This window comes from Bombus flavifrons, chromosome 13, assembly GCF_040668555.2.
Source record: "Bombus flavifrons isolate JBK064 chromosome 13, iyBomFlav1_principal, whole genome shotgun sequence".
NCBI lineage: Eukaryota > Metazoa > Arthropoda > Insecta > Hymenoptera > Apidae > Bombus > Bombus flavifrons.
The window spans coordinates 8,544,499-8,568,818 of record NC_138454.1 but is presented as its reverse complement, the minus strand read 5'-3'; the positions used below and the strand labels follow the sequence as shown (position 1 = coordinate 8,568,818).

At 30.3% G+C, this 24,320-nt stretch overlaps 4 protein-coding genes across 9 annotated transcripts; 3 read left to right on the top strand and 1 right to left on the bottom strand.

Annotated features, from left to right (window-relative positions):
- Window positions 1–4,399: 4,399 nt before the first annotated feature.
- BBS4 (Bardet-Biedl syndrome 4) lies at window positions 4,400–10,838 on the bottom strand. Of its 2 annotated transcripts, XM_069125422.1 has the most exons (10): window positions 10,343–10,838; window positions 9,802–9,944; window positions 9,598–9,710; window positions 9,131–9,225; window positions 8,786–8,948; window positions 7,868–8,021; window positions 7,254–7,376; window positions 5,701–5,872; window positions 4,903–5,096; window positions 4,400–4,819 (listed from the first exon to the last, which is right to left on the bottom strand). In XM_069125422.1, the coding sequence occupies exons 1-10, from the start codon at window positions 10,425–10,427 to the stop codon at window positions 4,718–4,720; spliced, it is 1,344 nt and encodes a 447-aa protein (XP_068981523.1). In that variant the 5' UTR covers window positions 10,428–10,838; the 3' UTR covers window positions 4,400–4,717. The 2 variants fall into 2 exon arrangements, with proteins under 2 accessions (XP_068981523.1, XP_068981524.1); XM_069125423.1 differs by lacking the exon at window positions 7,254–7,376.
- Window positions 10,839–11,022: 184 nt separating this feature from the next.
- On the top strand, window positions 11,023–14,440 carry LOC138186004 (solute carrier family 35 member F5). Its single transcript, XM_069125420.1, has 9 exons — window positions 11,023–11,336; window positions 11,867–12,083; window positions 12,162–12,299; window positions 12,371–12,427; window positions 12,531–12,794; window positions 12,863–13,045; window positions 13,114–13,430; window positions 13,506–13,751; window positions 13,830–14,440. Exons 2-9 carry the CDS (start codon window positions 11,922–11,924, stop codon window positions 13,897–13,899), a joined length of 1,437 nt encoding a protein of 478 aa, XP_068981521.1. The 5' UTR covers window positions 11,023–11,336; window positions 11,867–11,921; the 3' UTR covers window positions 13,900–14,440.
- LOC138185986 (uncharacterized protein MAL8P1.12) lies at window positions 13,834–20,028 on the top strand. 4 transcript variants are annotated; one of them, XM_069125372.1, is made up of 12 exons: window positions 13,834–13,940; window positions 16,018–16,130; window positions 16,205–16,259; window positions 16,325–16,462; window positions 16,544–16,663; window positions 16,747–16,875; window positions 16,948–17,245; window positions 17,337–17,619; window positions 17,686–18,931; window positions 19,004–19,212; window positions 19,296–19,489; window positions 19,580–20,028. In XM_069125372.1, the coding sequence occupies exons 1-12, from the start codon at window positions 13,930–13,932 to the stop codon at window positions 19,610–19,612; spliced, it is 2,829 nt and encodes a 942-aa protein (XP_068981473.1). In that variant the 5' UTR covers window positions 13,834–13,929; the 3' UTR covers window positions 19,613–20,028. The 4 variants fall into 4 exon arrangements, with proteins under 4 accessions (XP_068981473.1, XP_068981472.1, XP_068981475.1 ...); XM_069125371.1 differs by having other exon boundaries at window positions 16,744–16,875; XM_069125374.1 differs by lacking the exons at window positions 13,834–13,940; window positions 16,018–16,130; window positions 16,205–16,259 and having other exon boundaries at window positions 16,331–16,462; window positions 16,599–16,663.
- A 696-nt stretch (window positions 20,029–20,724) lies between these two features.
- ras (Inosine-5'-monophosphate dehydrogenase ras) lies at window positions 20,725–24,287 on the top strand. 2 transcript variants are annotated; one of them, XM_069125406.1, is made up of 3 exons: window positions 20,725–21,160; window positions 21,247–21,605; window positions 22,005–24,287. In XM_069125406.1, the coding sequence occupies exons 2-3, from the start codon at window positions 21,279–21,281 to the stop codon at window positions 23,247–23,249; spliced, it is 1,572 nt and encodes a 523-aa protein (XP_068981507.1). In that variant the 5' UTR covers window positions 20,725–21,160; window positions 21,247–21,278; the 3' UTR covers window positions 23,250–24,287. The 2 variants fall into 2 exon arrangements, with proteins under 2 accessions (XP_068981507.1, XP_068981506.1); XM_069125405.1 differs by having other exon boundaries at window positions 20,725–21,171.
- The last annotated feature ends 33 nt before the right edge of the window (window positions 24,288–24,320 follow it).

Sequence of the window (24,320 nt, the reverse complement as noted above, 5' to 3'; positions counted from 1 at the left end):
AGAGAAGGTACTGTATTTGGATAATAATTATAGCAAGTTAAAAACAAAACGATTTAATGGCAGGACGTTCGAAAATAAATGCGTGACATGATTTATCAATATTTATTTGTCACTTGTTTGCATTTATTTATTATTCGTACCAATAATTCTAAATAATTTGTTAATACACGCATTATGGGCACTGCTGCAATGTACATTTTTGTTAAAATTAAGTTTTCATTGGAATTACATGAGTTCATTTGCCAAACAAATATCGTCAAACAACTTCGTTCAATAAATAATATACCACACCAGATCAGAAAGGAAACGATGGTGTATTAATGCTGGACACTTGACAACGAACGACCACTGTGAATTACAAATACACTGGCGTTTAAATATATGTATGCGCGATAATTTACTAAGATTGTTATTAAAAGTTGTAGTAATTAACATAATTAATGTACGATATGGTAATATATACGTATAACATGCTAATATTAATATATATATGTGTGTGTGTGTGTGTGTAATACAGTTACACATAAATAAAATTTGTAAATATGTAATCAAGAAAAGCCACGGCGATAATATTTGTTCTTGTATGATTTTATATGAAACGAAAAGGGATCGATAGATTTTTGGCTATTAAGCCCAGCTAAAAGTCTATCCCCTTTCCATTGTAAACGCCAACGACATATTGTTTATAAATTATATATAGATTACGAATAAACGTTTCTGTATTGATCATAGTGCCTCTCTATTTTCCTTTTCACGATTACGAATTCCAAAATAGCTTAATATAAATCATGAATCAATAGAATATATTCTTCTTCATAAAATTTCCCATCGATTTAATATCTACCCTGATTTGCCCTTTAAATACTTTCGCCGAAAGTTGTCACATTTTCATTTTTATCGACTCTACGGTAAATTAACTTTTTTAAATCTTTATTTTCGAGGATGATAGAAGAACGCGATTAAAATATACGATGTTAAAGGGTATCCTGACATTTCAGCAGAGAAAAAGCATAAAAAGATCTTTCAATCGTTATTTCCAATCTTTTAACATTTCTCACTCCTTTGTGGATGATATTCGACTGTTGAACTATTATCGTTCTACATACGATCATCTCTGGTTAATGAATGCCAATTGGTAATTAAAGAGGGACGAATTTGTTGGAACGACTGTAAAGTCGGAGACAAATAGTTAATTACTGGAAAATAATTAGAAGATTAAATCGATTTTATATCTCAAGTGGCATGCAAGTAAATACATATGTATGCCATGTACGAATGATGTGGCGCGGCGGCTGACATAATCAAAACCGTAGAGCAAACCGCATTACATTCATACACGCAGATAGTCAATTATGTAAATCATCGCTCCCTTCTCAAGCTTTCTCTATTGCGCTATGAATATTCGGAATGTGAATAAATTTGTGTGTATAAAAGGGGACCATCGAATGACTAATATTCTAAAAAATTGCATCTTTTCAAAAATGAATAACTGAATTGCTCGATGTGTATCTATTATTGTCGATGTATCGACGAGAAGGATGCTTCGAAGAATATAAAACTTGTCGAACTAGTGTCGGCTGATTACAATTTTATAGCATTTCTTTTTCATTTTATACATTTCGAAAGCAACGAGGAAAATCACGAAAGAATTTTTACTATTTTTATTTTTACACTAATTTGCAACATTCGCATGTTTTTCTCGGCAATATTCTTTTTCCTTATAAAAAATATCTTTATTTCGTAATCAAAAATTTTGTGCACGGAATTTATGCACATTCCCAACTTTAATATGCTCCCAATTCATGATTAACTTCATTTAATTTCCGTATAATTAGTTTTAAAACTTCATCTTATCGTAATGCGTTTAATTTAGATTCTTCAAAGTTGCCAAGAACATGATGTTCCTTACATAACGTAGTCAATTACGATTAGAGAGAAACGTCATACGATTGAAGTAAAGCACGTTCGTTATCCTCTTGGCGGACTCTAGTTTTAGGGTACATAGTTTGTTCTGTTAAAACAAAAGTGATAAAATAACCGTTAAACTTGGTTGTATGGTTGTTGTGAGATAAAGTAGCGATTTTGGTGTCTGCAGAGGACAGCTACGATACGTCTTCCCCTTTTATTCGCCGTTCCCAAGAGCTTTTTGTCTTTCTATCATTGTATCCACCTTGTTCGTTCGCTCTATGCCGCTTGATAATCCTGGGATGATATTCAAACTCAGCATGTGCAAGCCATTAATACGTCAAATATATTCCACGTATGTTCCATAATAATTAAATATATTCCATGTAATTAAATAAATAATTAAATATGTTCGATATATTATATACCGCACAATCCATCCAACTATACGTATAACACATTTTCTATATTTTCCACAAAATAAAAGATATTTTATATAGCATAAACACGTTAATCATCGTTCATTGTGCAACTCGAGCGATCATTTTCAGACAAAGTTTTTCGTTTAAAACTCGATTAAAGCGACGACGATCAACAATGGAAGTAGGAGACGCACGAAAGGAATCAAAAACTTTCTCGTCCTTCGGAACTTCTGTTTTCAGGAAATAATTATACCTACAATCGTATCTAGATCTGTGTTCTTCGTGCACGTATCAGAATTACGAATACATGGCGCACCGTTTATCGCAATGAAGGAAAATTCATTGGTTTTATCTGCGATGTATCGTCCTGCATCGTCGTTACTAATTGAGTTCTCTCTCATCGCGTCGATAACGAGAAATACAATTCGCGAGCGGAATACTCGTCTTTCATTCACGTTTCATCACTCGTCTTTCGTACACGTTTCCTTTCGAAAGGATTTAAATCAATTATTCACATTGGAACCGTATGCGCCAGCCTTTCCCCCTCCTAGATAATGTTTAAACTATTCTGACTTGTTCTGTCGAAGACATTAATTAGTTCTAGTCGTTTGAAGTTAAAATGGTAAATGTAACGCGTAGCACAATTTATGAGGTGAATTTTTCATCCCATTGTTCGTTTTCGTTTAAGACTACTCAAAAATTCTTCAGTGTATTACAAAATTATGAAGAACGTACTTTGTTTGTTCGAAGCTCTCGTTATTTTTTAATTATTATTAAACGATCACTTGTACCTCGTTTGTAAAGCGATGTGCGAAAATATTCACCATAAGCCAATGGTTTTACAATGAGAAATAGACCATAAAAAAAAGTGCGCTTTGTCTGAGGATTGAGAGAAGGCTAAGTTAGAGGAGATGTATTGACGTAAATTTCTCCGATAGCGAATGTAGGTCGCCATAGAATATTATGAAGATAAAATTGAACTATCATTTATTATAATTATGTCTAGAATTAGGGATGTTTGGTTATCAAAAGATATTCTTGTCTCTCTGAATTTAAAAGTACTTTCCTCGATGCAAATCTCGATTCCAAGAGACATAAAGTTTTCAAATATACGACTCTCCTTCGATTTCCACCCGAGTAAACAGGCATGTAAAATATACGATAGAAGTTTATTATGCAATACGCTTGGACGCTCGTAAAACTACCTGTAAGACGCGACTTCTTTCGTTTCCTGCTTTTCCGAAAGATAATATTTGAACGGATGAAATATCTCTAACGTTACTCTATTTGTTCTACATTACGATATTTAAAAGACAACAACAAATTCTTAGGATCTTCAAATTTTTAGCATTTTATCCACTTAACTGCTGTACGGATAAGCGTAAATCAACGCGTAACGTTATACGACATATTAAAAAATGTAACTTTAACGAGTGAGGACATCGAGCATTAAATTATGTACATAAAGCAATTATGTACATGAACTCGAAAGAAAACTTCTAATCGAGATATACAACCGTGTCCCTCTAACTATGCAAACTTGGTATAATGTGTGATAAGTCGTTTAAACAAAATTGAAACAACTTGTTTTACATAGTATACAGGCGATTAACCAAAGCACAGTTTAATTAGTTCCCTAATGTGCTTATTTCAGAATTCCAATTCGACGAAATAACGTTATGAACATAGAGAATGAGAGTGGAACTTAACGGAGAATATGGTATCAAAAAGGTGTGAGCCGATAATCTGTACGGTAGGTAGCGAAAGAAACAGTAAATGTTTTATCAATATGTTTTCCTTTCTACTAGCCTTCGTATATTATCCTCCCGTTAATCCTTGGTACTTTTGAAACGGTACCCATTGGGGACGTAACGAGTGTTACGAGTTAATGTAGCATAGTCACTCGGAGAAACTTAAATGAAAAAACTAGCTCTCCTTGGCAAGTGGAGTGTTAAACGAGCACGAATAAACGTCAGGATATTCAGAGCCAACAATACAAGGATCCATAATGAATAAAAAAAGAAAACAAACTTAGTTGAATTTAAAGGTATATCGAGAATAAAAATGGAAAAATTGTATCTTAAAACTTAAAGCTTCCTCTCTCAGCTGAATAAATAGTTTACATTTAATTTATACATATACATTTTCAGTCTGTACGTTTCTATTTATGTATGTTTAATTCTCAGCTGATTTAGTTACATTTTTGTTTAATAATTTATATTTACTGTACAATCGAAATTCGTAATATTATTTCTATGTAAAATGAAATATGAAGTCCGAATAGAAAATTCAGGCTACATTATCGGTACATGCACTGTGAAGTCTATTAACAAGTGTCAAACTAACTTTGGAGGTAGATTCTTTATATTCAAATAAGCAAATGCAACGGTTTAAACTTCATCTGAATTTAGCATCCTTGGCTCCTCCTCTTGTTTGCTGCTTGCTGTTCCCTGTTGTATTTTCGTTGACAATTTTTTCGCAGTCTGCGTTATCTGCCATAACAGATGAAAAGGAGAGGGCGAAATTAACGCGGAACAGTTCTCCCGTTCTCTCTAATTCTGTTGAAGACACTTGCCTGCACGTCCACGTCAATCACAGCCGTAATATCATTTAGCGCTGTTAAAAATTCAGCCGCGATATTCCCCTTACCCTGTGCCTCCAATATTATCGCATAATTGATTAATACCAAGGGATCTTGCGGTGAAAGAGCATGAGCTTTCTGCAACACTTTCTCCGCACCCTCCAGATCCTCCAGACGTTTTAGAGCGACTAAAGTAATAAAGAATTCCGCTTTTTTATTACCATCGTTCATTGCCGTGTTGGCTGACAACGATGGAAGAAGAAACGGAACGAATGCCGTTAGAATTTCTTATGCGACAATGACACAGTGACAATGACAGTAGGTTGTATTTTATCATTGAAAGAACACTGTCATTTCTCCAGCATTTTTTGTAAATAGTGACGCATCGTAGAAACATATTATATCGTTAAATATATATTATCGTCGAAATCTATGCTCTTCTCATCGTAAAAAATTTACAAAATCCCATATTTCCCGCATACTAAATTAAATTAAATTAAATTGTATTTATGAAATTAAAAAGAACAGCAGTGGACGTGGAAAAATTTAAATAAGATGAATTTGAAATCAAAGGGCAACTTTGAGTGTACTCTTGCGTTTGTGATGTGTACTCGTTGTGCTTGTCACGTGAATTCGTATTAATTTATATGCGATAAAATGTTTTACGAAAATGTAGAGTCCAAATAATCTATGGTTCTCTTTAAAGAGATGCTATTCAATTGATCGTAACATTACCGAAATTATGTCCGTAATTAAAATACTTTTTCAAAATATCTATATAGGAAATCTTACGTCCAAGCAAGAGATACGGCATTGGATTTTTAGGATCCGCGCTAATTGCAGCACACAAATAAATTGCGGCTGAGGCTGGTTGGCCAGTGGTCAGAAAAACCATACCCAAATTATAGGCGGGCAGAAAGGCCATAGAATTGAGGTAGTGAGCTCTCTTCAAGCAGCTAATTGCCTGGAAGTAATTAGAGCGTTAAGCCGATTGACTGACAATTACGACGGCACAATCAATAAATTGCAAGTGCGAGAGTAAATCAGACGAAGCAAATATTGTGCAAAGGTATTATAAAGCGATTGACACATAGCTGACACATAGCTAACGAAATGATAATGGAAATTGTCGAGATTGAAAATCGAATTCCGAGGAACGTCCTCCGAATTTTCTTGATTATTTGAAACATGATAGAAGATTCGATGCCATAAGAAGACAATAAAAATTGATCCCTCCAATGAGGGAAACGCGTGACCCGGCATACTTTCTTTTTCTCATTCTATAGGAGATCGTTTCTCATTCTCGAACTTTTTATCGACGACAAGGTAATTGAAGCTAAGCTTTAAACTTAATCCACTTAATTTTGAAATCTTGGCTTACTAACTACGTCCAGTAGAATAACAGTGAAGCAGATTAAGAAACTTGTGTTCCGTGCACACTACTTCCTGAATTTTAATCATCGGATCCAAAAGTCTTCGTTACTGTCGTAAAGACATTTAATAACATCCACAGGTTGATTCTATTTATTAAACTACTTTAATTGAAGGCTTTGATGAACAGAATACTTCTCCGTGACAAAGAATTAAAAGAAAAAGAAGTCGACTGCAGCAAGCATTGCTTTCCAAACTTTTGTCCGATAAATTAAAGGAGAAAGTGGGTACCTAATACTTCATATAACATTCTCAGAGGGAATTAGAAGTGTAGTTTTTCTCATTTCAATTAGGTATAATAGATTTTAATTTGCTTTCTCGACGGTGGCCTAGGTTTTGCATTAGAAGATAGCCTAGCATAGAATTCGCATTTACCAATTTGCTCCCGCTTCGGCTACAGCGGTGCATTACAAGTCTTGTCTCTTAATTGAGTTCCTCTGATTATGAGTCGCAAGTGCGTCCCGGCCGTCATTCTGAGACGCCGCCTCGCGTGAGCACCATCCCCTTTAATGAGCCTTAAATTGATTATCATCATTAAATCTGGCAGCGTGCACGGATTCGCCTTGTCGTGAATAAAGTCCATGCCAGTTTGCAATTTACTGTGTTCTCAGGGAAAAATTGTTGTATTTCTCTTTTTTTCTATGAACGTAATGAATTGTGTTCCAGTAGAGTGCAGATAGTATCACGTGTCACGATGCTATTTCTTCTTTTTCAAAGTGTCTTTGTTCTTTTCGTTGTTTACTTTTTCAACTTTGTGCAATATAATATCGTTGAACGTGACTATGGTCAACTTTCCTTAACTTCTCTTTAAACTTTAATAACTTACATTGTGTTACAAGCGTGTACAACAATAGTGGTAACAAACATCAAGACAAAAATTATGCAGACGAATAAATTTATCCGAATATACTTACGGCAACGAATTTCTGCTTGCCGTAAAAACACATTCCGACATTATTCCATAAAGCATACGATTCTGGAATCGATTGCGCTGCCAACTTGTACTTCGATAGCGCAACATCATACTCTTGGTGATTCTAAAGAGTGAATGTTTTAGTCTGTCAAACAATGGAAATTCCAAAGCACCGCGTATCTCTAATTAAATTCTTTAAGTACATTATTGAAATATTACGCGTGCTTTACACCAGAACGACTGCTTCGCCCCTAAGCAACGGTCTTGCTCTACGATAGTTTATTTTGTTCTGACGAATTTACCCGTGCGTTGATACAAGAACGAATAAATTGGAAATAAATGAAAATAAAGCTTACTTGGTACAAAAAGCTTACTATAGAATCTCTAATTAAGGTTGTTATTTATACTTTCAAGAATATAAAAAAGAAATTCTTGACTAAGTTCTCTCATTAAGTTTCCTAGAAAAACAGAGTCTTCATCCTCAAATACTTGAAGAAAAATGAAATAGAAAGTCCGGGTAAGTTTGTTCATCAATGTTGAAACAATTTCTCCTCTATTTGAAATCCAATAGCTGCCATTACCTATACACGTATGGTTCGAAAGTAATGTACTCACTTGGATTATAAAGGCTATCGGTAGAATTGCTCTCGTACAATTTGGAGAATGAGCGACTGCAGTGCCAAATTGTTGGAATGCTCGTTGAACATCGCCAATTTTAAGGTAAAGGAGTCCTAATTCAGTTGCGGCTTCTATGCTTTCGGGATTTCCACTGAAAAGAAATAAAGTAAACAGATGAATGACAACGTAAAAAACAGTATTTCCAGAAACTCTCTGATTATTCGTAGATATGATTTTTCTCAACTAAGGAAATTTTATCTCTCTATAACGCGATAATTCGATTATTAGAATTAGGTCACCCGAATATTTTAGAATCTTTTCTAGTAGAGTCCGAAATGACGCATTTTTAAATTCTTGAGATGAAGCAAATAAAAGCAAAACCGTGTGCGTCCGTGTGTTTGAAACAATCCGTTTTAATATCTTGTATCTCTTTATTTTTAAAGAAAGAAATCTAATGTCTACAACAATAAAAATTGTATAATACTGAATCAATTATTTTAAGTAAAAAATCAAGCTGTATTTTTTTGTTTCAACAATTTTCATAGAATAATTTATTCGATTTAATGGGATATAGTCTTAAATGTTTGATCGATAATTTATACTAACATATCAACGTCAGAAAAGTCAAGAAAATATAATAATAATCAACGTCGTGATAAATTATCTGCTTTCGTTGTTACTGTTTACTTTGCATCTTTTTTAATTTGAGATCTCTATAGTTAGAATTTGCAACGAGAGGTAGAATATAATACTTTGGAGTATATCGTAAACAAGAACATTCGAACCCACAGTCTTGCAACGCTGGAATTAAATCTGCACGCGCAACTCGTTTATGAAGTCAGGAGAAAGTTTATTATAAAATACATTAAAATAAAAAATAACAGTGAAAAGACAATTGTACATACATATACATACCTAAGAGCAGCCGTATAAGCATTCTGTGCCTCTGTAACATGATTTTCGAGGAGACACATTTTTGCGAGTGCAATATATGGCAATTCGTTTTTCGTCAACTCGATCGATCTTTTTAAATGCTTTTTCGCTTCATACAGTTGATTCATCTTCGTATAACATTCGCCTAGAAAAAATAAGACATGATTCTATAAATTTTTCTGTGCAAAATGACTTATTATTGACAATATTCATGAACAATAATTAAAAACTTTTAAAAACTTAATAGCCTTCCTATTGTATCATCAATAAGTAAAATAATTATATATTTATATTTAGAAGGTTTAGTATAATGCAGTTAATACATACCTAGGTTAAAATAAATTTCCCAGTCTGGTATATTTAATATTTTCTCAGCTTCCAAGTATGCGTCGACTGCACGTTTGTGACTGCCCATTATTAAACTGTTCAACAATATTAATAAGAATAACACATTAAAAAAAGTTAGTTTTTATTTTCTACGTCTTCGGAGAACTCGATAACGTACGGATAATAATATTCTATCATAAATAATAACATCAATCATAAATAATAATCGCGATTTTATTCATTTTGATTCTTTTTCTTTGATAAAGCTACTCTTGGAATGAAAATTTATTCGTAAACTATGTTAATAAAAATATCAGAAAAATTGTTATTTGAAATCATTTTATTTCAAATAGAACAACAGACGTTTCTTACATTACAACTTAATTAAATTGAGTAATGCCTCACTACTATCTAAATCTGATCTCGTTCTCGAACAGCGTAGCTGGAATCAAATTTCCTTTACTTACAACGACTTGGCTATCTGCTTCACGTTATTAACGTTCGTTGAATTGACGTTATAGGCGGCTTGAAAGCAACTTAACGAGTCTTGAATTTTTCCTTCTCGCCTCAGTATTAAGCCCTATAAAAATTGAAGAAATAAAAATTTCGGTATCAAAATTTCAATGTTGAACAGATCGATTGAAACATGTAGATGTAAAAATTTTGCTTACTTTCAAATAATTCGCGTACTCATTATACCCATTTGATCTTGTCAGTTCCTGATCGATCAATATTTTACAAGTTTTATACTCGTGTCGCGTATAATGTCGATGCAACAACCAATTGTTACTCTCTATCGCTGATATTTCTAACGCTAATTCAATTACAAGAAGAATATAAAATTATATCGCGAAATTAAAAAAGCATTAAACATATATACATATGTATCCCAGTTCAAAAAATGTCTTTTAAGCTCCCTTGTAAAATATCTATCTTTTTAAAATTCAAAATATTAAAGACCACGATAACCGTTCACAGAAAATTTATTTTATGTTATCTCATTGTCGTGGAACTCAAAATTCCAATTTCATTGACGTGTTGCAAATGTTCTTATCTTTTTAAAAACTACAATTCTAATTTAACTTTTATCAAATATTATCACTCAAATTGTATATATATATATGTATATATATAAACGTATTTGCTAATACTACATAACCAAAATTTTACACAATATGTATAGTCTTTAAGTAGTACTATATAAAGAAATACCTTTTTTCCCCTTATCGTTTCTTAATCGTTGCGAGACAGTCGCTTGTTGTTGAATGCGACCATTACTAAGAATATTATTAGCCATTGTTAATGTACAAGAGTACGTTAGTACATAATTCACAGATATGTTTTACTTTTACGTCCAAACAACACTTTACATTCATCTATATGTTGTTGCTATTGTTTGTCATGACAACCCTTGTTTTAAGCTCTCTTCGTAAAGAATCAATTTAAGAGAAGAGTAACATTCTATATATGTATAGAAATTTTCTTAATTTTAACATTCAAAAAGAAATAGATCTATCTTTCCAACAAAATATGAAACTAAAAAATAATACGTCGATATTGAATTAATCGCATTCCCGCGCACTTTTCTTTGTGCCATACCTACAAGCTCACATACATAGATAATAGAAACCAGAAGTTAGGACTAAGCAATCTCTACTATCTTTATCGTACATCCCTGTCATCTATATAACAAGAATCTAAACAAGAATATGTAATAGTAACCAAAAAATATTTCTATATTACACTTGTATAGGAAAGAAAATAATTTGCAAATAGAAATTTCCCGAAAAGAAACTACGGAAGATAATTTAAGAATAATAAAAAACAATGTTGAAATTAAACATAAATGAGTAATAAATTAAAGATGCCCTATCGCTATCGCCAATATAGCGCCATCAGAGTAATAACAGAACTACAGAACGTCATCAGTACATCAACATGGTTATGGCTACTAGTTCCGACGCGATAACAAAACGGAAATGTTAAAACTATCTAACATTTAAATTATAACCAATATAAATAAAAGAAAATTACCGAAAAGTTAAGCGAGAAAAATCTAAATTATATATAAACGTGTGAAAAGTGTTACTGAAGTGTTAAGTTAGGGAGCATAAAGTGCTCATGATTTCATAATTCCAAGATGTAGAAGAATTGCTAAAATATTAATTAATTACCAATATCACAAAATTAAGGCTTGTCTTTAATTGTGAGTCAATTCTATTTAGAATCTTTGTCTTAGAGTAATAGAAAATCGTTATCTGCTCTTATTACAACTTTTATAGGTTATCTTATGTATAGTCACCGTTTTATATATATTTGCCTCATGTCCACCTGTTATCAAACATAATTAACAAATATTTTTTTAAATATACACTTTCTATATCTTTAATACTACATTTACTCAACATCATTAGACATGAATTTGTAGTTAAAATAAGACAATTAAATTAGTGAAACCTTGAACATTGTTTTTTTGTCCCCCCTTTTAATCCTTTGTTCCCTCTTTCCATTCTTTCTATTATTTTCCAAACACGCTTGTTTAATTTACGTAATGATTATTATGCAAATTATGTTTTGTGTATCTATTTCATTACATAGTACTTTGTATTAAATTACTTTGTGTGTTTATATTTCTGTTATATTTAACATTCAAATATTTTAAAAATTAGCAACAATTTAAACATTTTATGTTACTTGTAATTTATAGTTTTCATTAATCACTTTATAATTTTACAGCAATCAATATCATCATGATGTCATAATTAAAAAAGTTAAACTCATTGATTGTATCATGAGCTGTTCTGTAGAATTACGACAGCGTAGACAGCAGGGGATGGCGGAGGATCCTCATAAACTTGCAGCAATGATGAATAAATCTCAAAGACTTGTGTTGGGACTATTAGTTTTATTATTAGTTGATATCATTTGGGTTTCTAGTACTGAACTTACTAAAGTAAGGGTTATTTAAATACTATATTTCAGTGAAGTATAAAATATATCTTTTATCCAATAATATGGTTTTATATTTCAGTATATTTATAGAGAAGCAGCATTTGAAAAGCCATTTTTTACTACATATATAAAAACATCAATGTTCACATTCTATCTGCTTGGTTTATGTTTTTGGCCTCCATGGAGGGATCAATGCAATAAACCAGCAACGTATATGGTACATTTAAATACAAATAATTCTTTTAACAAAATCAAATTTTCTGTTACTTTTTCATTTTCTTATTCCAGTTTATAGATCCTAATGTGGAAGATGATAATTTCTATTCAGAAGCTAACACAAGTTTGGTAAATAGAAATTCTGCTTTTATTATTTTTATTTTTTTTCGTTTACAAATTAATATATTAGTAATTTTAATATTGATAATAATACAAATTTATTTAATTGTAGAGTGATCCAACATTTGTTCCAATAAAAACGCCAGATCATTGTGATCGTTCTTCAGGCACAGAAAGCGATGATTCATCAATACGCTCAGTAAGATTTAGTAAATTAGCAGAAGTTCGTCATATGTCAGAAAGTGATGCCACAGAAGCATTATTGGCAAGACTTAGTTATCAAGCAAGCTTGAGAGCTGGAGAACATGCAAGACGACAAGCTAATAAGTTTTCTGTTCAAAAAGTTGCTAAAATTGCACTTATGTTTTGTTTACTTGTAGGTATTAATTTAATAAGTTAGATCTATATGTGGTTTAAAATTAACATAAATATTTTTTATTGCAGTGGTTTATGGCAAACTATACTTATCAAATATCATTAGTAAAAACTGAATCAGGAGTTGTAACTGTATTGACATCAATTTCTAGTTTATTTACTTTATTCCTAGCTGCCTTCTTTCCTAGTAATGGTGGGGATAAGTTTACATTGTCTAAATTAGTTGCTGTCTCTATCAGTATTCTTGGACTAGTATGTATAATTTCAGCAAAGCCTTTAATATAGAAAAACATTATTTCTACACTTCTTTATTTTCATAGGTTCTAGTTGGTCTTTCAGATTTAACTGTAGAAACTAGTAGAATACCTACAGCCATAATATTGGCTCTAGTCAGTGCATTTTTTTATGCAGCTTATATTGTATTTCTTAAGAGAAAGGTGGATCATGAAGATAAGATGGATATTCCAATGTTCTTTGGGTTTGTTGGACTTTTTAATTTGACACTTCTATGGCCTGTGTTTTTTATTCTTCATTATGGCCATTGGGAAGAATTTGAATGGCCAGATACTCATCAATGGACATTTTTAATTATTAATGGTTTGATTGGTACAGTTTTAAGTGAGGTGCTTTGGTTGTGGTATGTTCATAAGAAATATTAAACTTAATTTTTCTGACTTAATATGTTTAATATTCGTCTTATATCTACTCGTAGGGGCTGCTTTTTAACATCATCCCTCATTGCGACTTTGGCAGTCAGTTTACTCATGCCAATGTCAATGATAGCTGATGTGTTATTAAAAAAGGTCGAGTACCCTTGTATTTTCTATCTAGGAACCATACCAATGCTATTAGCATTTCTGACTGTGTCTTTTCTATCCTATTATGATAATTGGGATCCAGTCATGGATTTAATAAAAAGAATATACATTTGGATTTGTAGAAAAAATAGATCAATAAGGTAATCTACTTTAAAAAGGAATACTCTTATATAAAATTCAATTTTAATGAAATTAAAAAAACATATCTTTAATTTTAGAATACCAGATCTTGAAGCAGAGCAAACAGAATCACTCATAGGAATAAATAGCGGCGAACACGAAGCTTAACTCGACAATAATGAAAAAGATATGTAATAAATGTGTTTTGTGTATGTATATTTCTACACCTAACAAATGCTTCGTCAATATGCATAAGACATTATCAGTATATTGTGTATATGTCTTCTCAATATGAATACCTTCTTTAATAAAAGGATTTTGTATATAAATAACTGAATGATGTACGTGTATTTAATTACAAAGCATTTTCACGAAGCATTATATAAGCAATGTTAAGCATTCTAAATTAATGATCATAATTTCTTTTCTACAATATATATGTAATTATATTAATTTGCCATAAAAATTAAGTTTCATTCATGTGCAGAATATTATGATACTGCCAGACAATAATTGCACATTGTTCAATATATATATATTATTTAAAAGTAAAACTCACAAGAATGTTATTTTTCACTATTTTATAAAAGTCAAATAGCAGAACATTTGTCCGTATTTCTTAAAAAAATTTGTTATGCTGATTTCTTATTTACTTGTTTTCTTCTTTCAAAGAAATTTTTATATTATTTACAATGCATACAGAATTAAGGGTGTTAGAAATTATATTTAGCTTTTGTATTTCCTGCGATTTTTAAAAAAATTATAGTACATTAATTGAAAATGAATTGTGATGTTTTATGTAAAATAATGTTGATAATGTAAATTGTGATAAGTATGTTAAAGACATTGTTTTCATCACTAACATTGTGCTATTATTTAAGTATATCTGCAATAGTGATGTATGAAGATATCAATGCTGTGTGCACTCTTTAGTTTCTGATTCTTCCTAACATTTCACTTCTTCACTTACATACACTTGAGTCTAAAAAAAGTTTGGGAAACAAGAGTACTTATTTCAATAATAATATTTTCTTATATAATCAAGGTATCGATAATAATTTTATGTTATATTTGTTATCAATATTGCATTATCTAAAGTATTACTTGAATAATTTCTTTAAATATTTCTTTTTTTTAGTATTGTTTAAAAATTACTTATAGAAAAAATATCAAAAATGTAGAAAAACTTAATTTATATTTGCTGTATATTTTCAAAATAATTTAGCATATATTATTATATAAAAATATTTGTTAAATATTATGTACTTATTTAAAACGCAGTATGCCCTAAATTTTAAGACAACGCCAGTGAGATATTTATGCAATTTTAATGATGTAAGACCTTTATAGTGGAATTATATTTAGATTTTGGACCAATTTCAAATTCGATAATACTAAGAAATATGGTGGCTAGGGAAAATTGAATATTCATCAATGCATTTTATGGCATACATCTTTTATATTTGATAAAAATGATAATTCTATCATCTTTTATAAATCTAGTCAAAATAATTGTACTGATAGATTTGCTTTATCGAAGTGTATATTTTACACATAACATAACATCTATAATCCATTTCCTTATTTATAAAAACGGACTTTACTCATAAAACGGTGTTAATAACTTCTATGTTTTATTAAAACAATATGTACAATTTTCTTTAGTATGTTCCAAAATGGAAATATGTAAAAATAAGTTATAATTAATGTTTACACAGATTTTAAATTTGCACATATGTGGTATACATACACATACATAACAAAGAGTTATACTCGTTATGTCATAGATTGTAATATTTTATAAGCAGAATTAAGAAATCCATATATAAGTGTACAATTAGCTTGATATTGTGATATAACTATTATGGTGCGCAAATATACTTTAATTTAGTGTAATATAAATCAAGCTATAAGATGCAGATCGTAGTTAATTGTTCCTACATCTACTACAATTGTATATTTATTGTACATACAATATTTTAATATTAAGATTAGAGTGATATACATGTTATATAAATACATCTGTCATTAATAAAACAAAATGACTGATTATCATAACACCTTTGATCTTTCTGTACAAAAAGTTATTGGCTCTTATTAAGAATAAAAATAATTGTTTCAGTATGAAAACCTTTTTATAATTGTACGTAGAAAAAACATTTGAATTCAGGAAAACAAAAATAATTTTACTTGAAGTATAGAACTATTACTTTGTGAAACATGAAATTAACGTTAAACCTATACAGTTTTTGTATTTCTTCTAATATTAATAATTTATATAATTAGTCCAGGAATTACTTTTACAAATGCTTTGAAAAAAGTGGAAAGTATTGAAATGCATGACTGCTTCAATATGGCATATCAGGATAATGCAAATGCTCTGCAATTACACATAAAAAGTAAGGAACCTTCAAAATACCTTTTGTCCAAAAAAAGTCCAATACAGCATTTAATTGATATACTCTTACTTCAGTAAACAGTGAAAATTTATTACCAGTTTCACAAAAGTACAATGCTGGATCATTACGGTAAGAGATTAAATTAAGTGTTTATTTTTTATTTAGAAAATACTTTTTATTTTAAACTATTTTAGTATACCAGCTGATCCTTCTTGGCCTAAAATACCGCAACGTAAATTAACTAATGATGGTGATACTATTGAACCTCCATGTATAGTCAAATTAAATGGAACTCCTAGGAGTCGTACTATAGTTCAAACGTCGTTAAATCAGTAAGTATTAATTTTAAATGTTCCAAAGCTTTATGTAATTGGTATTGGTAAAAATGTAAATCTACATATTTGGAAACACAGATCTCCTAAATCTACAGTAACTAAAGATAGTGCATACTCTTCTTTTCATCATCAGAAAACTACTTCAAGTATGTACACTTTGAAGAAATTTCCTGGTTACGTCGATCCTCGTTTTAAAAAGTATTTCATTTATGAAAACTCAAAATATGAAATAGATAAAAATTAACATTAATATAAAAATATGCTTAAATATTTTTAAGCAGAGTGACAAATATTAAGAAGAATCAAGTTACATCAACTGAATCATTACAGAAAGAAGTGGATCAATCTAATATTACTACTTTTAGAGAACATCTACATACAGAAGAAACAGAAAAATTAATGCCTGAGAGGTATATGTCAATTTTAATTTAAAGTATATTGCATAATTACAATTATGATTTTTACAACTGCTATTATTTTAGGGAACAAACTAAAATAGAGAAAGGACAAAAGCTTCATGAAGAAAAGGAAATTAAATCAACACAAAATTATAAGACAAATCATATCCTTGATATTAATAAAGAATTACAATTAGAAAAAACTCATTGCACAAAAAACTCAGAATTAAAAAGACAAGATTATATTTCAGAAGGTGGCAATAAAAATGAAATTACAGGAAAAGATAAATGTGTGAAGAATGTGAACTCTTTTGAACATATATCAAAATCAATAGTTAATGATGCAAATACTCAAGTGGACATCACTTCTATGCCAGTACAAGTATATGTTCTAATATTTCATATATGTAATTATATTTTTATTAGAAATATAAATAACAGGCCAAGTTTCTTTATCGTTTTAATGTATTTAGGAAAGTAATGGGCAGTTGTTTTTTGTGTTAGACAAAAAACTGCAATCACATCCTCTAAGTGCAATTACTGTTCCTCAAGAATATGTAAATCAGTGCTATAATGTACAACTTCCAATTCTTGCAATGCAAGTATCTACTACAGGAACAAGTAATGTAATACAACGATGTATAAATCATTCGGAATACCAGAACCAAACCAAAACTCCACCTGTAATGAAGGAAGAATCTGAACACCATATTCATTCAAACCAGGCACAGAATAAAAGCAAATCCCTCATTAACAGTAATAATGTTATAAACACTATTTAAATTACTTTATTTTCTATTTATTAAAATCATAATTTTTCAGATATTGAAGAAAAGGATATCTATGAAAGAAAAAACACATTAGTGGTACAAAGTAATGCACTTGAAGAAAATAGAAAAAGTTGTTTCACACCAGACTTTCCAGAAAATTCAACTGTTTCTGAAAAATTACCAAATTTAAATATTCAGAAAGAACAACAAGAATCTAGCGATTCCGAATATTATATTCCCGATATAAATAAAAGAAACATACATAATAATGTTTTCCAATGTTTAAAAATGAGAAAAATGACATGTGATGCAAGTGATGAAGAAACAACAGATTCTGAAATTATTAGAAAAAGAACTATATTTAAAAAAGAATTTATTGATACAAATGAATCCACAAAGAAAGGTAATAATATTAATACTGACGCTGTACCTGATAATATCAAAGCTTTAGCTCACAATCATGATAAAGTAAATTATATATCAAAAAATACTGATCAAAATCAATCTTTATATCAAAATTACAAAATCGGTATCTGTGAGACAAAAGGTAGAAATAAATCCGAGCAATATTTATCTTCTAAAAAAAATGGATGTACCAGGAAACTTTGTCGCAATTCAGAACCATATATCACATTTAAACAAAAAAAGACATCAGCAAAATTTTCTAGGAAAGCTAGATCTTATTTTCAAAAGAATTCTCATTCAGCATTAGTAGATTCTGATTATACTTTAGTATGGCCTAATTGTCAATATAACAAATACAAACGCAATCATACAAATATTCATAAATTCAGTAAGTATAAGGCAAGAAATATGAGTCAACATTTTTATTCTGTTCCTACACACAAACGAAATACGAATACACAAATTAGTAATGTCTCGAATCTTATTGAACAAAATTATTTGCAAAGCAATAAACATATAGATTCAAGGCAAGAAGTTACTAAAAGTTTATCACGGGCATGTTTGCAAAGAGAACATTACAAGTATGAAATTTCTCCAAGATCAAATACAGGTGATAAATTTGAAAGATCAAAAGGTATTTCACCAAAAACCCAAGAATTGCTAAATAAAAGTTACTGGGAGTATTATAACAGATTGAGGCACAAAATAAAGAATACAAGCAGTATAGAACAGCAATATTCATATAATTTAACAATGGATACACCTGAAGAAAGAAATAAGGGGAAAGTAAATGAAGTATATGATCAGGAATTAAGAAGTCAATTAGAAGTAAATCCTGAACTTCAAACGTTAAAACAATGCACAGCTCTTTCTACTATGATTAATAAAGCATTGTAAGTTATATAAACAATTGATTTATGTATATATTTTAAAAGAGTAATAACTTATTTTTCATAACTATACAGAGACTCGAATCTTGAATCAAATATTGTGCAAACAGAACAATTATACATAAATGATAATATGAAAACATCATTAAATCATATAGTCAGTGCGCAAAATTCTAATACAAAGAAGATTTCACATTTAACTACAGATGAATCTGTTACTAATAAAGTAGGATGTAATGGGTATAAAACGAATGATAAAAAATTTTTGGAACTTAAATCCATTAGTAAATATCCATTTTATATACAAATTTAGAGTTATTAATCTTTATTAAATAGTCCATTATATATTACTTTTTTTAATTTTTAGTTTTTTTTGGTGGTATGATGTATATTCTAATAATATTTTTACCAATGTTGTATGACTATTTTTATTACGAAGAATACGATGACTACTACGAAAATTTAAGTTATTTGGAACTGGTAGTGGAATATATTTTCTCTTCATTTAAAGAAGCATTTGGAGGTGTATTCAATGGTTTAAAAGAAATTTTTTTTTATCCAGTAAGATTATGAACGAAATTATAAAATTCATTAACGTTAAATGAATGAAAGAGTGACATTAAATTTTATATAATTTTATACGATTTCTAGCATGCATGTAAGAAATGCTCCAATATCACATAAAATTAATGATGGTTCCCGCATTACGTGCAAGTTTAAAAGTACATATTTTACTACTGTTTGTTCTTTGCATATTGATTAGTATTTATTTTTGTATTAGACAGGTATTTTTATAACTAATTCTCTGTGTAAATGTTTCGCAATTTGTATATGCATATTTACAATTAAAATGTCATCTGAAGACTATTTGTCTCCATAAACTTTTAATTATATCAGTAACATCGACTATTTACGTTATCGAGATTATATATTTTTTCCAATTATCAAAGTATCTATCAATATTTATAATGAAATTGTAGTTTGCTAGTAGAATAGCAAATTATATTAATTGACGATGGTACGCATCTGGAGAAATGATATCTTTATCCCTAATTGCTACTTATTTTGACTTCTGACTGCAATGTTTATACCTATCAAATTAGATATGGTCTGGATGTGCTTTATCTGTAGTATCAACATCGGCCAGGTTTCTTTGTCTTGATCAAGTAAAGTGCGTTGCGTCTGTGAGATGAGCGAACAATATATTCATTTTCGCCGCTCAATTCCTTTTTATTTTCAGAAGAAAAAAGTACAGAAGAAATAAAAAAGTTTTGTAGTGTATATAGTGATACACCAATCAATAAATTGACCATTCAAAAGCGGATCAAAAGGTTTAAACATGGAAATTCCAATTTGACTTAAGTAATCGAAAACAAAGTGTCGGGCCATCAACGACTAATGCGGACGGAACTGCGAATTTAATCTATCAAAATTCAAGATATATGATAAAGGAAATTACCAACTTGTTACACATACCAATTGAACATAAAATTATTGGCCTTTTTTTATATATTATGATAGTTTTCGACGCATAGAATCCAAAAATGCAAGTCTTAATTTTAGAAATCTAGCGGTTCAAAAGTTATGCGAATACAAATTTGAGCATATTTTAACATATTTTACACGGTTATTTTGATGCCACGTTTTACATACGCATGGACCGCTGGATCCCTAAAGACTTTTATTTTTGAACTATTAAAACTACTATTACTATTAAAAGACTATTTTGTATTCCCTAAAATGAAATTAAATCCACCACGAATTATCCGAGAAAATTCATCCAAGAAAATGTAAACGGAATTTTCACACAACCTATTAGAAGTGCTCCGGTAACCGACTATGGATCTAAACTTTATCTAATCAGTTATCGGGGAGGTAAGTGTATTTTTAATAAATTTTAAGTATCTCTGCTTTCCATTGAATGCAACTGAGATGTAAATACCTCCACGAAATTAAAATCTGTTCCAAGAATTGCGTATAGTGTGTATAGTGACAATAGCGACGCCCAATTAACGCGGTATATGTGAGTACTACGATATCGCTCATTTTCGACTGCATTCGTAAAACATCGTTGACGATGGTACTGTCATCAGTAGGCGAAAATAGGAAACATATTTAACCCTTCGTAAGTTCGTAAACTACAAATGCACTGTGCGCACGTTGATTTCGGTCATTTTGCCTGGAGATCTCCGGTTTGACATACATGGGAGAAACCCGCGATTTTTAACATCGGTACTGCGAAAGTGTGTATATATCATCTCGCCATATAGAAATTGTAATATTAATTACTGTTTAAATAGTTTTCTGCGGTGAAAAAGGATACAAATAATCGTCGATTAAGAAAAGTACGATGGCAGACTATGTGATTGGTGACACAAAACCGGCAGATATACCTCTACCGGATGATGGCCTTTCAGCAGCACAATTATTCGCTACCGGCGACGGTCTTACGTATAATGATTTTATTATTTTACCCGGTTATATTGATTTTACCGCCGACGAGGTTGATTTATTATCGCCGTTAACGAAGAAGATTATGATTAAAGCACCGCTGGTATCATCTCCCATGGACACAGTTACAGAATCCGACATGGCTATTGCCATGGCTCTATGTGGAGGAATTGGAATAATACATCATAATTGTACGCCCGAGTATCAAGCCAATGAAGTACATAAGGTATATATATATATTTTAATTTAAATATTTTCGTTTGTCTAGTATAATCGCTAAATTTTTATTGCAACTCACGATTTCGCTCGAATTTGCTATTCATATAGATGGCTTGCAGGTTTCATCTCATCTTATATATCTATGATTTTTTTATTCGAACAATAACATTAATGTTCAATGATAACATATAGATTAACAGTAAATAATATCCTGTCAGGAAAAATTATTAAGGAAGCTTTATAGGGGATTTCTTCTACTTTATTGAATTAGTCATACTGATCTCATTTATGCTTATATTTTCTCATAATTCTTATATTAAAAGTAAGGAAGTAACTGGAGGTTTTTAAATTTTCAAATTGTACATTAATGTGTTTAAACTTTTTTATCTAATTTTTGTGATTCTAGGTCAAAAAATATAAACATGGTTTCATTAGAGATCCAGTAGTCTTATCACCCAATCACACAGTCAAAGACGTCCTAAATGTGAAAGCTGAACATGGCTTTTCTGGTGTCCCTATTACAAATACAGGAAAAGTTGGGGGAAAACTATTGGGTATTATAACATCTAGAGATATTGACTTTTTGGAAAGTACAACAAATCAACAATACATAAAATTAGAATCAATAATGACAAAATTAGACAATTTAATTACTGCAACTGCTGGTGTTACATTACAAGAAGCAAATGTAATTCTTGAGAAATCTAAAAAAGGGAAGCTTCCAATTGTCAATGAAAAAGGGGAATTAGTATCTTTAATGGCAAGAACTGATTTGAAAAAAAATCGTAGTTATCCAAATGCCAGTAAAGATGAGAACAAACAATTATTAGTTGGTGCTGCTATTGGCACACGCAATGCTGATAAACAAAGACTGCAACATCTTACTACAGCTGGTGTTGATGTTATTGTTTTGGATTCTTCTCAAGGCAATTCCAAATATCAAATTGATATGATTAAGTACATTAAATCAGAATATCCAGAATTGCAGGTAATTGCAGGAAATGTTGTAACAACTATGCAAGCTAAAAATCTTATAGAAGCTGGAGCAGATGCTTTAAGAGTTGGGATGGGTTGTGGATCTATTTGTATTACTCAAGAAGTTATGGCTGTGGGAAGACCTCAAGCAACTGCTGTATATAAAGTTGCAGAATATGCAAGGAAATTTGGTGTACCTGTTATAGCTGATGGTGGTATTCAATCTATTGGGCACATTATTAAAAGCTTAAGTTTAGGTGCTAGCACAGTTATGATGGGATCTTTATTGGCTGGTACCTCAGAGGCACCAGGTGAATATTTTTTTAGTGATGGTGTACGTCTAAAGAAATATAGAGGTATGGGCTCCTTAGAAGCTATGAATAGAAAAGATGCACATGGCTCAGCAATGGATAGGTACTTTCATAATGAAATGGACAAATTGAAAGTAGCTCAAGGTGTTAGTGGCTCAATAGTTGACAAAGGAACTGTTTTAAAATTCTTACCCTATCTGTTATGTGGCATTAAGCATGGATGTCAAGATATTGGAGCAAAATCTATCTCTACCTTGAGATCTATGATGTATAGTGGAGAATTAAAATTTGAAAGAAGGACACATTCTGCTCAGCAAGAAGGAAATGTTCATAGCCTTTTCTCATATGAAAAAAGACTTTTTTAAATAGGTAAATATTAAATGAGCACCTTACAAAAGGAGAAGTACCTGCATTTAATTGCATATAATTTGTCAATTTTAACAAATTATTCCCCGAATTATGTGAACTCACATATTTGCTTATACCTAAACATATAACCACGCAAAAATATTTTATGAACAATTTGTTTCTTGATAATGGACAAGTGAAATTTACTTCACGATTATTTTACATATAATGTACTTACATTATAATGTATTTACAAGATACAATGTGTATTCTTTACACATATATATGTAAGAAAAATTGATCGATACAAGAGAAGAATTTCACTGGCAATTAATTTATAAAAAATCCTATAAATTTACATGAAAAATTTTTTCACATTTCTTTAATAATTCAATTTATTTACATGTATGTACATGTATGTCATCCTTTAAGTAGATTAATCTGTTTGATTGATGTTACATTTATGACTGAATTGTCAAACGAGTTATAGCTGTATATTACTGTAATATTCTTTTCTTGTTGCATTCTTTGTATCTGATTTATATGCCAAAATCTATATTGTTTGAAATTCCCATAAAATCACATTAACATTTCGATAAAATTAATGAATAAGAAAATAAATGGTATGTAATATCCTTAAAAATCTACAATGCAGCAAGAAAAGGATAAAGAAAACAAATCCAGAATTTACATGCCAAACTATGGGAACACTATTGGAAAGAAATTTAATCAACTTAGTTGTTTATTAGTTGTATATTCATTCCTACTGTAACGTGATAAAAAAAATATCTCACTAGATTCCAGTGTTATATTTTATCAGCTATTTTAATATAATTTATCAAAATATATTTTTATGATTCTGATTTAATATAAGCTATCTTTTGAGATGAAAGATTTAAGCCCAAGTACTTAAACTAAGTCAATTAATTATATAATCCTAAATATATAAATTAAAAAAATACAATACACCATTTTATTATATTCAACTGCAAATTTTATACAGATGTTATAACAAAATTGTATATTTGAAATAAACCCCTAACTAATGTTAAATATATCTCGTATACTTTATTACTATATATTCCATA

Bases quoted from the DNA above. Each gene is read 5' to 3' on its own strand.
- BBS4 (XM_069125422.1), bottom strand. From the start codon at position 10,427: ATGGCTAATAATATTCTTAGTAATGGTCGCATTCAACAACAAGCGACT. The intron at 9,226-9,597 runs GTAAGTAAAGGA...ATTGTTGAACAG, and splicing joins AAGCAGATAGCCAAGTCGTT to TTTAATAATGGGCAGTCACA. The intron at 5,097-5,700 runs GTAAGATTTCCT...TTATTACTTTAG, and splicing joins GCCGTATCTCTTGCTTGGAC to TCGCTCTAAAACGTCTGGAG.
- LOC138186004 (XM_069125420.1), top strand. From the start codon at position 11,922: ATGAGCTGTTCTGTAGAATTACGACAGCGTAGACAGCAGGGGATGGCG. The intron at 12,084-12,161 runs GTAAGGGTTATT...TTTATATTTCAG, and splicing joins CTAGTACTGAACTTACTAAA to TATATTTATAGAGAAGCAGC. The intron at 13,752-13,829 runs GTAATCTACTTT...CTTTAATTTTAG, and splicing joins AGAAAAAATAGATCAATAAG to AATACCAGATCTTGAAGCAG.
- LOC138185986 (XM_069125371.1), top strand. The intron at 16,876-16,947 runs GTATATGTCAAT...CTATTATTTTAG, and splicing joins GAAAAATTAATGCCTGAGAG to GGAACAAACTAAAATAGAGA. The intron at 19,213-19,295 runs GTAAATATCCAT...TTTAATTTTTAG, and splicing joins TTTGGAACTTAAATCCATTA to TTTTTTTTGGTGGTATGATG.
- ras (XM_069125406.1), top strand. From the start codon at position 21,279: ATGGCAGACTATGTGATTGGTGACACAAAACCGGCAGATATACCTCTA. The intron at 21,606-22,004 runs GTATATATATAT...TTGTGATTCTAG, and splicing joins AAGCCAATGAAGTACATAAG to GTCAAAAAATATAAACATGG.